General features: G+C 42.0%; 1 protein-coding gene across 7 annotated transcripts in view; it reads right to left on the reverse strand.

Annotated features, from left to right (window-relative positions):
• kmt2d (lysine (K)-specific methyltransferase 2D) overlaps nt 1-11,874 on the reverse strand; it is a 28,233-nt gene extending 16,359 nt beyond the window's left edge. For 3 of the 7 annotated variants that reach the window (XM_068598233.1, XM_068598232.1, XM_068598229.1), the window contains exons 1-27: nt 11,281-11,874; nt 8,910-8,992; nt 8,513-8,621; nt 8,172-8,374; nt 7,907-8,016; nt 7,638-7,800; nt 6,559-6,730; nt 6,270-6,384; nt 5,908-6,086; nt 5,495-5,796; nt 5,037-5,153; nt 4,125-4,894; nt 3,885-3,998; nt 3,624-3,737; nt 3,407-3,511; nt 3,142-3,323; nt 2,697-2,861; nt 2,390-2,499; nt 2,210-2,251; nt 1,934-2,119; nt 1,655-1,825; nt 1,443-1,565; nt 990-1,111; nt 755-890; nt 565-645; nt 399-476; nt 134-292 (exon numbers count right to left, since the gene is read on the reverse strand). In XM_068598233.1, coding sequence (XP_068454334.1) covers nt 134-292; nt 399-476; nt 565-645; nt 755-890; nt 990-1,111; nt 1,443-1,565; nt 1,655-1,825; nt 1,934-2,119; nt 2,210-2,251; nt 2,390-2,499; nt 2,697-2,861; nt 3,142-3,323; nt 3,407-3,511; nt 3,624-3,737; nt 3,885-3,998; nt 4,125-4,894; nt 5,037-5,153; nt 5,495-5,796; nt 5,908-6,086; nt 6,270-6,384; nt 6,559-6,730; nt 7,638-7,800; nt 7,907-8,016; nt 8,172-8,374; nt 8,513-8,621; nt 8,910-8,958 — 4,177 coding nt within the window. In that variant the 5' untranslated portion in view covers nt 8,959-8,992; nt 11,281-11,874. Of the gene's footprint in view, nt 1-133; nt 293-398; nt 477-564; nt 646-754; nt 891-989; nt 1,112-1,442; nt 1,566-1,654; nt 1,826-1,933; nt 2,120-2,209; nt 2,252-2,389; nt 2,500-2,696; nt 2,862-3,141; nt 3,324-3,406; nt 3,512-3,623; nt 3,738-3,884; nt 3,999-4,124; nt 4,895-5,036; nt 5,154-5,494; nt 5,797-5,907; nt 6,087-6,269; nt 6,385-6,558; nt 6,731-7,637; nt 7,801-7,906; nt 8,017-8,171; nt 8,375-8,512; nt 8,622-8,909; nt 8,993-9,526; nt 9,627-11,280 lie in introns of those variants that run through there. The other 4 variants (XM_068598235.1, XM_068598231.1, XM_068598234.1 and 1 more) reach the window with 4 other exon arrangements.
• Nucleotides 11,875-13,596: the final 1,722 nt, after the last annotated feature.

A 13,596-nucleotide genomic window follows, 5' to 3' on the forward strand; every position in this document is an offset into this window, starting at 1 on the left:
AAAGATTTAACATGTTTTCAATCTCTAGCCAAACTTCACCAAAACCTTACTTGTACTAGTCCTAAATCATACAATAAATACAGTTTTGAACTTGATAGAAAGTTTTAATATGTAGACATGCTCACATACACACCTGAGAGGAGAGCTCTCTGCGGCAGAGCGCTACGATTGAGTTCTCCCTTACTGCCCTCCAAGATGGGTTTCATACTACCCAAAGAGGAGCCTTCTGACACTCCCAGAACCTTTCTGAAGAACTGCTCAGAGTCCTGACTCTCCATCCCTTGCGGAAGACCTGTCACGCAAGGACAATGGCATTTAAGGTATGACGCTAACATCAGGTATTAAAACCTTCCCTAAGTTAATGTTGCATACAGTTTAGACCAAAGTTAAGGCACTACCTTCACGCTTTTCTGCATCGGAGTCGTGTGGATCAGTTGACGCTTGGTCCTTCAGCGATGAGGATGGTGCAGAAACTCCTAAAAATGTATAATTTTAAAACCAACCTGCAATCACCTTAAGACCATAACAATGAAGAAGGAAAAAAGCGACCAAACAGACACTTACCTGCACCTTCTCCCTGAGCCTGAAAGGCATCGCCCCCTTCTTGCTTGAGAGGAAAATTCTCTTTCGCCACACGATCCTCAGCTAGTGAGAGAAGCACAAAAGGTCACAAAGGTACTAATCTTTTCCACACTCAGTGTCACAATTAATTTGCATAGTTTTAGTGTGCCATGGGTAACGTTAGTGTGCTTACTCTCTGGGGCTGTACTTTTGACCCCTGACGGTGCTGGTAATGAAGGTCGGACCGGGCATGCGCCTGACCTCTGCCCAGGTGGTATCATCCCAGCTTTCTTACTCAAGTCTATTAGTGTCTTGCCAAAGAAAGCCTCCTGCAGCAAGCCACAAACATTTCCGACATAAACATAATGTCTCTTCATACCATATGTTTTAAAACTGAGTAAAGAATGGGGCATAGAGAGACTTGAAACCTGGAGATAAGATGGAAACATGTCCTCAAGTTTGCTCTTCTTCCGTCCCCGACGTTTCTTGGCCTGTTCCTCGCCCTCCACTGGTTTAGGATCCATTATGTTATCTGTGTCAGGGTGAGGTCCTATGCATATATAAGCATGCAATTCAGTATTCCAAATGTACAACATTCACAAAAAAATAGAAGCTGTGTTAAAAAAAATGCAAGAGGGTTGTTTTGGTGAATGACATGGGATTGCAGTGACAGTTAAGCCAGGGTCAACTTTCTTCTAGATGACCTTGCATTTTTTTTTGCCTTTGTTCACACGATGCTCATGTTGGCATAAAGGAACTATCACAATTTTTTAACGTGAAGCACCCACATTAATCATTTTCACTTTCTGAATTCTGGAATTATTTCATGAATATTTTTTAATATTTGATTAAATTAAATTCACATGTCTGTTGTCACTAACCTTCGTCAATGGTTCTCTCTATCGGCTGTCCATCTAATGTCGTTTCTCCAGCCAACTGCGCAAAGAATTCTTTCTTCATTCGTGTGTGACACTTCCTTTGTCGCACCATGAAGCCTCCAATTCCTTTAACAATTTATATTTAAATATGGTGTTAATGCTCAGACATCTTTGCGGATGTTACAAGTTGTTTTGTGAAATTCTGGGTAGCTTACCAGGCCTGTAGGGTTTCCGCTTTCTTTTTTTGTTATCATCCATCTCCCCCGTTTCTCCTTTGAGGCCCTCGCAGTCAGCCATGCCTTCAGTGCCTCCCTCTGCACCACCATCTCTGTCAGGGCTCCCAGGGTTCTCCATCTTGGATTCGCATTCCATGGGCTCCCCACAACCTAAATATACAAGAGAACAATGAATTTGGAAAAAGTCTTGGATTAAAAAAAGGAGAAACACATCTGTGAAATTGTTAATACACCATGTGATGTGCGGAGTGTGCAAACCTTTTCCATCCTCCCCTTCTTCAACTTCCCTTAGATCCATTCCATCAGGACCTCCTTCACAGCACAGAGTGCCGAGACGGGAGCGACGCTGCCGCCTCTTGTGCAGGGGAGACATGGAGATGCTGCGAAGCAGGGACATACCTGACTCCGTCAGCCACACACCCTCCAACCGGTAGAACTGGGGTTCTGTAAATTGACATTTTAAAAATGAGTGACTTGTGACGACCACGCTTCATGGCTCGTGATAATAAACATGAACAAGATAATTCCACTGACCTGGCTCTTTGATCTTTATCGAAGCCATAATAGCTGACTCGACTACCATAAACAAAGGCAAACGTCAGGTAGAGAAAGAAGAAGAAAATCATGTAATTAGTAAATATGAAAATATCCTGGGTATATCTTTGAAACCATATTCTACTGTGAGTCTTCAGTTTTAGTCGTTCTTGGACTTACCCACAGGTTTTGGAACATATGCGGAGCAGGATGTGCATGCAAAGCCCTCATCAGAAGCTTGTTCCACCTCATCCTCCGTGTACAGACTCTCACAGACGGCATGGACCCATCTGCACAGGCACACAGATATACATTGATATACACATACTTTTCATAACAAATCACACCACGAATCAAAGATGTTATGGAATAATTCATGATATGAAAAATACATAAATAATCCATTCCCCCTCGTCTTCATTAGCTGCAGTCTCATGAATACCTCAGTTTCTGTGTGTGGTGTGCAGTTCTAATGAGCAGCACTCACCGATCGCAGTACTGACACTGCAGCAGCAGCTCCTCCTCCATGAAGTTCTCTCTGCATACCGGACAAGTGACGAGGCTTGCACAGGGGCCACAGTGGGTGTAGTTGTTCTGCCACTCACAGTGGAAACCCGGGGAGTTGGAACCACACTGCACACAACATACACACCTGCACAGAAGTAGTGAAGCACTGTGTAACAAATGTACAGCCAACATGAAAGATCTTATTTTTTTCTTCATATAAAAGACGTTTAAAAAAAAGATGCAGCAGTTTTTCTGTTGCTACAGAAGCAAGAGGCAGCGAGATGGGCCTCTGAGTTGCTAATGCAGGGCTGAGGTATGAGTGTTTTACATAATATGCAAATTTAAATGTAGTCATTTCCATTTGACCCCATTTGAAGCTACAAGGCTGAATGAAGCATTGTGCTCGAAGAGTTTACTTTTTTTACCATTTGCACTTCCAACCACCCTTGGGAACATTGTGCAGGGGTGGGTCCAAGCAATAGGTGTGATAGCTGACGTCACAGTCGTCACACAGCAGCAGACGAGAGGGGTCCGAAGCCTTTCCACACATCTCGCACACAATACATTCCAAACAGCGCCAGCCCTTACGGAGCATCGTCTTGGTGATCTACCAAAGACAACAGGTTTAATCCATCTATAAAGAAAATAGTAATGGGGAAATTAAAAAATAAATGATAATGTTGTGCTTACTTTGCTGTTCACACAGTAAGGATGGTAACACTGGGCACACTGGGCACAAGCCAATAACTGCCCCTCGGCACCCTTTCCAAAACTGCCACACACGACACACATATCCTGAAACAGAAGACAGAAATAATTAAAAAAAAGAGGATTTGGTTTTCATTTTAAAGTGGCATCTATGATTGTGCCACAATAATAAAGAATGTCACGAAAAAAAGAGCTGTACCTGGAGCAGAACAAATTTATCAGTGTTAGAAAAAAGGACCACTGTGTTCTGCATGGTGTCATCTTCCTCATCTTCTTCCTCCTTATTTACTCCAGTGTCTGTGGCCATGCTTAGCTGTGAACGAGGGAATAAATAGTTGCAAACATACTGCCAACATGTGTCATTGAATGACAAGAAGTAATGAAAAGAGGTACGACATAATGCAAATGAAAGTGACAGGATATATAAAAACATTTGAATTCCATTCCGAATGGAGCTCACCAAGAAAGCATCAATGCAGGAGGCCATGGCTTTGAGACGTGACCTCCCACCACGCCCTCTCCCCCCGCCACCTCCTCGAGGTCTACGCTTCCCAGGAAAACTATTGCTCCGCCCCTAAAAGCAAGGGAAAAACATTTTAATGTTAAGTCGTGTTGTGTAAATGTAACAATTCAATCTTAAAAACAAGAGGAAAAAGCAAAAATCACTCAATAAAACAGAACTTGTAAAAGTTGACCTCACCTGTTTGACCCGTGAGCGGCCTGGGGATCCTCTGCGTTTCACCTTCTCTCTGTCGCTTCTGAATGGTTCGAAGGGAAGCGAGTCATCAGTCTCAGTGAGCAGATTATCTGTGTGGCTAGTGGGTAGAAGGCCAAACTCCATGGAGAGCTGAGGATCGTGTTCTCCTGGAGAGCCCAAAAAGCCACTGCTGCTCTCATCTCCGTGGCTCATATATGACATGTCGTCCAGCAGCATTTCCCTCTTAACCTCTTGCTCCTGCAGTTCCTGCTTTATGTCCTCATGAAGTCCTACTTCTCTCATATGCTCATCATACTCTTCTTCATCATCATCATCCTCAGAGTGAGGTAGTAACCTCTCACCTATTTCCATAGAAGAGAGAACCTCTTGTGTGTCTACTGATAAAGAAGAGGGTGACTGAGGGTCCTGGCATGGACTTCTCTCCTGAAGATTATCCATGAGCAAATGCTCCGGAGAAGCTGGTAACTTTGGTGGATCCTTACTGAATTGTTCTGTGCCATCAGAACCATTGTTTAATAACTCTGGTGATACTTCTTGTTCCACTGAGGGAGTGACTTCCTGTTTCTCATTCTCCACCTCCATACTTTCAGGGCCCTGATGTGACAATGGTGTTGGTTCTACTCTAAGGTTGTCACACGGTGTCTCTGCTGTGGGGTCCTGGGAACAGGCGACTTGAGACACCTGGCTGGCTTCCTCTTCTGCTCTCTCATTAGCAGGAAGACAGGAGGCCCCTTGTTCTTTTGTTGCACATTCTACATTTGAGATTAAGGAATGCATGGTTATTAGTGTAAATTTATTTACACTTTTAGAAATCTATCATTATCGGCAAACCATCAAACAAAAACGTAAATTGTGTTCATTTTCAAATATGTGTGCAGTGTGTTCTCAGTTTACCTGTGGACTCAAGTGGAACAACAGTTGCCTCAGAAGTCAATCCCTCTGTTGCTACCTGCAGCTCGTCCTCCTTGATTTTCTCCCCATCTGTTGTCTCAACAACTGCAGACTCCACCCCTAAAACCAAAAAGTAGTGAACTTTCAGCAGCCCATTTCAGACAATAAATACACTACATTTACTTAACCGGTACTCGATCAAATGCAAGTCACAATAGGTGCATTTAACTATGTGTATACAACCCAAAGATTGCCCGAATCATGCAATGCATATACTTCATCGAATATGCTGATCTACTTCAAGTGCTACATTTAGAAATAATAAGAGAAATAAGTGGGTAATCTTACTGGTCACAGTGCAGTCAACATAAAAAAGTTGCATTATTTTACTAGTCCAATAAAACTGATGACTGGCACGTCTCGTAAGCTTTGTCTTATGTTGTGTGCGACTCACGACTTACCCAAGCCCATGGGTGCCTCTTTATCAGTTATGGCTTGAGCCTGAACCATCTCTGGTGAATCCTTCTGTCCTGGTGTCACCTCTGATAAGTCTTTGTGCTCTTCTGTCACCATGTCTACGTCCGTTTGGATTGTCGTCTCCACCAAATTCACAATCCCTTCAGTCTCCTCGGACGCCTCTCTAGTTTGTATCTCTGCTGTGTTTGGTTGAGTGACAGGCTGCTGCTCATCCTCCTTGCAAAGCCGGCAAATGCACTTGGTTTCTGAATGCTCTCCCAGTAAAGCACACTCACTGTGCACCCACCTAAGACAATGAAAAGATGATCAACAAAGTATTTAATGATAATATGAGTGACAACCCCACACATGATGGCTGCCATTAATAAACACAATTTCACTTCTGCATAAAACAAACCTGTGGCACATGCTGCAGCACAGCAGTGTGACAGATGGGTCGGCAGCTTTGCTGCACACACCACACACGGAGCTGCGTTGACGCTGGCAGCCCTCACACACGGCGTAGTTGTCAAACCACTGGGCCGAACCTGGCAGTACCAGTCCACGGACACCACACTCCGTACATACACGACACCTCTGACAAAATACAAATGGGTGTAAAATATAAACCATATGATCCACACAAAAAAAGAAATCACATGAAGACAAGCTCTCTTTCAAATAGCCTGGTCCATACAAACTTTATCAGCTTGCTTTTACAGTAGGTTTCTTAGGTATGGGCATCTCTTTGTACCCAAGTAAAAGACACATGTAACTTACTCTGCATTTCCATGTGTCAGAGGGAAGAGAATCCATGGCTGGCTGGAGACAGAAGGTGTGGTAGCCCTTATCACAGGCATCGCATACCAACATTTTGGAGTCTTCTCCTGGTTGTCTAAGAAAATTAGTAAAGAAACTAGTCTTAAAAATGGAAAATAAAGCTCAAGTAAAGTAGGACAAATGTCTTGACTTTTTTTTTTAGTATAGTGCAAAACATTCAGGGAATACATCTGATTCACTACTATAGTGCAGCAAATTATAGTATCTGATTCTCTACAGTTTGATTTACCTGCAAGTCTGACACACTTTACACTCTGGGCACTGCCATCCTGCCCTTTGGATAGGCGTGGCACCAATCTCAAGACAGGCCGCATGATAATGTTGGCCACAACCCGTACAGAAAAGCAAGTCCGTGAGCTCCCCCGCTGAGTCACACACTGCACACCAAGACTCCTCACCTGCTGTAAAAAAGTAAAATAAAACATTACAGGGTGAATGAACAGATATTGGCACCATTAACTTTTTTTCTCTTCGGATTTAGTTCTGTTTAAAAGCAGAAGGAAAAAAATACAAGGAAGGGGGTAGCCACCTGATGTTTTGTTAAGCAACGTAAGCATTTTCATTTTTATGTCAAAAACATTCAATCTTTTTAAAAGAGACAATTACTGATGATTGCTTTTTTCAAACTTTCAAGCTTTGCGCCGGCAAATGACGCAATCATCAAGTTGGACACAAAGCACTCGCAACATTTGCTTTTGCACCTCTGAATTTTTGTAACTTGGATGCCCACACATTCGGAGCTTTTCAGACGTGACTGTCAAAAATAGTTCACTGAAAAAAACACTGTTTGCATGTGGGAATTATACAAATAAGGCCAATTTGTTTGTTTTTTTAAATGTTTTCGAAACTGGAGGTCTTAAACGTCTTCATTTAAGTATATCAATTTGCCAGCCAAATCGAATTGTTTACAGGATAGTCAACCTTTGTTTTTTTATAAAGCATGTAACATATGATACGTGTAATTGTCCATACTTTTATAGTTCATAAATATGAGGTCACATTAATTCCAATTCCTCCTCTGTACTGTGGAGGATGGTTTCTGCCATTTTGCCAGTTTCTGCCATTTCGCCGGTTACACTCATTGACTTTTTGATTCTTTACATTACATTTTGTCCTTACCCCGCGCTGAAGTTTCTGAGAATAATTAAATGAACAACGCGCTGAGCATAAACGCCTTTGTGTGTGCTTGTAGCTTGTGCGCCATCTGCGGAGGCGGTTTAGACTTGCATGAATATAAACAAAGCTTTGCTGTGTGCATGCCTTAAATTATGATATCACAACTTTGACAAAGATATTTGGTTCTCTTACCCAACTCCTCTGCCTTGTCTATGTGCTCTGGACAGAGGAGAACCAACTGCTTCATGGACTGGAAGGATCCACTGGCTGCTGAGCAGGGGAAGTGGTAGAACCGCGTGCAGCCCTCAGCATGGCATCGAATGGTTGCGCCCAGCCTTTTGCAGTATTCGCAAAGCTGGAACAAACCAATGGCAACCAGTAAGATTTTGTGAAAGAAACCTGTTAAAACCTATATTCTCACTTGATACCATCTTATTCAAGTCTATGGATGGAGCACTTACCCGCTGTGTCCCTGAGATAACGGCCTTATCCACGTTCTCCAGCTCCTCATTCTCCATCCGCTTTACTCCCTCTGACCACACCGCACACCAGTGATGAACCGCACAACCCCCTGTTTTTTTTATAAATAAAAAAGCACATCAGGTAAATTCTTAACAAAACATCAATTATAAATATGTGTTCTGCATTTATAATCAATGGAAACTATTACATACTTAATTGATTGTACATACATTAAATAGAATGTCCTAATGTTTTGAATTTAACCTGAGTTGTCGAAGAGTGACGTCAGGCAGGGGGAGTCGGAAAATCCAATGGAAGACAGGTCATCATTCCCGGGCTGTGGCAGTGGGGAAGCTGATGGCTTGAGGGTTGGACGCTCAGAAAATGGCCCAAAGTGTCTCAGTTCCCGCTGTCCATGCAGGCTCCTCTCCACACAGTTACAGAGCGTACAGGCTTGAGCACTCTCTCTGTACAGTCACAAACGTGATTGTTTAACACACGAGTAGAGATTCTATTTTTGGTGTTGTGAACAATGACCCCCTTCTTGGGACATAGACCACAACAATGTGCAACATAACATTTTTTAATCAGAATAAATAACTTACATAGGTGTGCTGGAGGAGGCTGCAGTAGCACCAGACACGTCCTCAGCAGCAAGAAGGGCTTTGGACTCCTCAGAGGGGACAAGCTGCTTTGATGGGGCATTGTCATCAGCTAGAAAATGGAAAAGACAAAGGAAACGTCAATTTATATAATGGGAATAAATGTTGTTTACCAACCCCCTATTAATGTGTGTGCTTTCATCACCTTTAAAAAAAATGGATTTCCATCAACTATTAATTAATCAATAAAAAAATTGAAGAAAAAAATCATGTGTATTTCTCTTTCAGAGCGAAGGCACATTATAATATGATTCATCTTATCTCATCTTCCTAACGAATTGAGCATATGGATACCGGATGATGTAGCGACATCGGGAAATATTTTTAAAAAACACATTACCTGTTGGTTCAGAGTCATTTTCTTCGCAGTTTGATTTCTGCTCGTCCATTCCCCGTACTGATTTTGACCTCCTTGACAGAGATCTGCAATTTCAAAACAAAAGTAAAATCAAGTTGTTAATCTTTATCAGAAGAAGAATAGTTTAATAAAACTATTCAAGGGTGCCAATGTGTGGGCATTATGTCTGATAACTATAGCACTATAGCTGTGCCATTAACTCAAGTCTGTTATCACAGAATAGAAAGAATCGGAATAGAGATGATAATAAATAATTTCCACAAAAAACAACAACAGCTAAATAGTATCTTGGTTCCCCACTTACAAATATGATTTTTATTAGCCAACATAAGTTTGACAATTAATTAATAGTAAGTCCCAAAACTCCACACCAGCCTTCCTATTCAACCAAAACACCTTTTACACGAAGACTTAAAACAAACAACGCAACCAATTAAACACGGATCGTATGTGCTCACTTTAGATGATTTCCCTGTGTTAATCTCACTAACGTTAGCACTAATGCAATCGAGCTTCCTCGCAAACTCATGAAAATAGCGCGAGGGTTAAAAGAGACAGATCAGTCGGAAACCACTCTTACAATTCAAGTTATCGTTTACCAAGTAATGCATAATCCAAATCGGTGAAACAGCTGCGCGAACAAGCACAAAATGATGAAACTAAAATGGTGTTTTCCCAAATAAAACAACCATAAATCGGGATACACAAAGAAAACACAACTTCCGTGTGTTGAACTTCCTGTTGCAGCAGAGCTTATTTCGTGCAGAACCTTTGTCGCAAGCATCATAGTTCCGCTGTGAGATTTACGCCATTAACCCAAATAACGTTACTGAAAAACAAACAACGAAGGACCTGCCGTCTATTTTATCAACACAACTAATAGCAGGAAGCAATTGCATGCGTTTCAACGGGGAAAGGCCATTTATGTACAAGCAACACATACAAAGGGAGCCGATCGACATTGATTTCGCGTGTTATATTTGACTTGTGGTCTAATATCATGTGTGTTAATGCCATCGTGCATCTCCAAAATGTGAGAAAACAAAAGACTGAGAAAACAATGCTGTAGGGCCATGATTTGATCTAATGGGCTCAAAGAACAATACGTTGAATTATAGCTGAGTGTCTCGCAGAGTTTCGTCAGTTACAAAAACAAAACACATCACACTCATCCTATGAGCTGTCGATATCAAAACACACATTTCGAAACGTTTCCTATTTATTCTCACTGAAAGCAGTTGAAAGAAGACATCCCAGTCCGAGAACGAGCGCACTGTTGTTTTTAAACCCACAATAGCACAATGTAGTGAATAAAAATGAAGCTCATAGTGTAATTCATTATAACATTAACCCGATTACAGCGCATATGCACAATCCATTTTATTTTGGAGTGTTTTGAACGCTTGTCCAGTAAGTTGCACTTTGCATTGAAGTCCAAACTCGTCAAATAAAATGCCTCATAGCGGCACTCCTGCCCTAACATACACAATGTGTGGCACTCCGTTAAAACGACATTGGCGGCTGAACACCACGAGCTGATGGACAAAATACGCGTCAACGTGAAATAAATCCTCCTCGTGAGAAACGTCTGCGGTGGCAGCAACATTGTAAACGCAAACTCTCTTCTCGACAACAAACTTGACGTCAAATTTAAGTCTTATAACACCAACTGGTCGCAATTAATCAGGATACTAAACAGGCTTTGTCTCTCACATGAAGTTGTTCAGAGCAAAAGTGATGACATGACGAACGTTAAGTTATCGTCTTAACATCCTGCTAGCCGAGTTTAAAGTGTAACTTTCACGATGAACGTTCGGTTCTTATCAAACAACGTCCATCAATAACAGGGGCCGTTCGTTTCAGTGTCAAGGTGGAAGCGAAGGATGTGTTAAGAGTTTATTAATTGCAAAGCTAAGCACTATTCCTCAATGTAAACACCGACTTCAAAGGGTTGATTTGGTCCAGCAAATAGCCATGTCCGTGTCACCGGCGACAGACTGAAACGGAAAAGCTTACAACTACCAATGGTGACGTAGCAACAAAGTGTCCCGGAGAGGCTAAACTGCGAGAAATACACCCACTCTCGTACGCAGGCACGTGTACATTTAAAACGTCAACCGACTACTATGTGACCCATGCCGTGGACACAGCCGACGTGAAGCACATTTCAACCAAAAGTTAGCCCGCAGGTAACATAGCGAGTTCTCCAGCAAGTAGACGCCCCCATCTGGTCGCAGCTAACATTAGCTAAACGATAGCAGCGCTACACTACCCGGTCTAAGGTCAGCCCTGCTGTGTCTTTAGCTATGTCTGCTGCAAGAAGTTCAAATACACAATAAGAAAAACTGCTCACCTCAAAAAAACAATATCGTCTCCTCGTACATCAGCACAAGCCAAACAGCCACACAGCTTCCCAAAACGCTGACGCTCGCTTCATTTTATGTACCGGACTATCGCTGCGGCGAGCCGGCTGGAGGGAGAGTGGGGGAAGTGCACCTCGGCGGAAGGCTGCGCGGTGATGCGAGCTAGCGTATTAACTAGGTGGATGATGCTATGGTTAGCTAGCTAACCAGCAGCTTGAGCTTTGTGTCGAGTGGTCGTTTACTGTTGGGTGACTAGGAGGCACCGAAACATGTCTTCAACCGGTCCCGGCAAAGGCTCTCCGGCTCCATGCTGCGAATCCTAAAAACTACCCCGCTATCCGTCTCCTTGCTTGTGTGTTTAGCTTGTAGGCTAACAACCGTTAGCCTCCGCTCTGTTCTGGAATCTCGCTCGCGAGGTCGTTAAAAGCGACTTCAAGTTTGCACGAAACAGTGCATCCAAAAATTACGACCCCAAACTTTGTTGACACGACAGTAAATGTAGTTTTTCTTTTAGTTTCAGTCCAGTGCGAAATATTAATCTACCTAAATGTGCAGCTCAACTTTGCATGGGTCCCCCTTGTATGGGTCACTAGCATCGCTAAACTGCGTTGCGTCTGCACACGGCTGTTCCGCCAAGTGGCTATCTGCTGATAGCAATGCTGGCTAATAACAACTACGTCAAAAATGTATTTATGCAAAACAACGATCACAAATGTAGTTTTATTAGGAGACACCATTGAAACGTGTCACAGCTTCAGTGTGGCGATGTTCGACGTTGTGCGACGGGGACCATTTTGCACACGACACATGATTTTAATCTGAGCGCGGACCACTGAAATATGGTGTATATTAGATATTAGGTCATTCAATTTTTGGATCCAGGGAAGCCATTTTTTCATTAGATTGTTGTAGCGCCAAATCGACTTTGACATACCCATAGATGAATGCATTGTTTTTTTAATTGATCTGCCGCAATTTAATTTAGTTATATTTAGCTCCTGTTTTCTTATAATAAATGAATTGTAACCAACATAACAAACGTCTGAGCAATTCCTCGAGGTTTCTAATGACTTATTCTGCCTCTACTGTACTCTCCGGCTGATACGATACTGCGATGGGTTGCATTTTTGGCTGGAGTGACAGAGAGTAGATTGGGAAGAGTAGACTAATTACACACAACTGCCATGATCTGAAATAAATTGCGACCAAGTTTTCAGCAGGTTCACCAATAATTACCTTCATGAACCAGAACACCTGCCTGTTATTCTGAACCTTGACGTTGTTTGACCACATTATCTTTTTACCCATGTATATGTCATTAGGCTACCATGCACTTAAAATTTAGTATCAAGCCACATAAGAATGCATATTCAAAATTAAATATATTGATATACATTATGTACTCATATATTACTCCTTTGGGTCAGACATTTTGACAATATGCTCAACACTTTACTGCCCTTATCATAAGAATCAATTCACATGAAACAATTCAGTGTCAGACCTTTCTATTTAAATGGCCGATAAGTATTTGTTCATGTAGTACATGTTCAAATCTTGTATAATATAAGAAGAAATCACAATGCACGGGCATACTGTAGATACATTGAGCATAATGCAGATACTATGGTGGGTGGTAATGAGAGGGGCCTTCTGTATCATTATGTGGCCTTATCACTGTGAGAAAGTCATGACATGCCGGACTCAGGAAGGATGGGTTCAAGAAAGTTGTTCTCACTCCGAAATGTTAGTTTTTTTAGTTACTGAGTGTTGGCATGTTGATAACAATCAATTGTTAAGCAGATAAGGGTCAAAGGTCTTGTCAAATGGATGATTTTAAAGCTTTTTTTCTTTCCTTTTTTTTTAGAAATGTTTTTTCTTTAAATTAAAACACTAACCTTCCCATGCTATCCTTCTAGGCCACTCTGTGAACAAAAATACAAGATAAAACTGGGATGTCATTGGATTGATCCTATGAACTTGCACAAAATTAGGTTGGATAACAGTCAGTCCCATTGTGAGAAGGTAACAGGTACATCAGCTGTGTATCTCCTGTCATGCCAAAGAGCAAAAACTATCATGTTATAGCTTATACAACTCAACACTTAACTGAAGAGAACAGCATCTGCTAAATATCTCAAATGTAAAGATGATCACACAAGACTGCCTGACTATACATTATCTTCCATGTAAGCAGTGAACTTCCTGCTCAAGGGTGATCTGCAGCTGACCCTGCACTGTGAAACAGCTCTATTAATGCAAATATGCAGAGGCGTCAGGAGACCTCATGGCTCACACTCGCTGAT

This window comes from Clinocottus analis, unplaced genomic scaffold (genome assembly GCF_023055335.1).
Source record: "Clinocottus analis isolate CAN_PGR_092001 unplaced genomic scaffold, fCliAna1.0.p SCAF_4, whole genome shotgun sequence".
Taxonomy (NCBI): Eukaryota; Metazoa; Chordata; class Actinopteri; order Perciformes; family Cottidae; genus Clinocottus; species Clinocottus analis.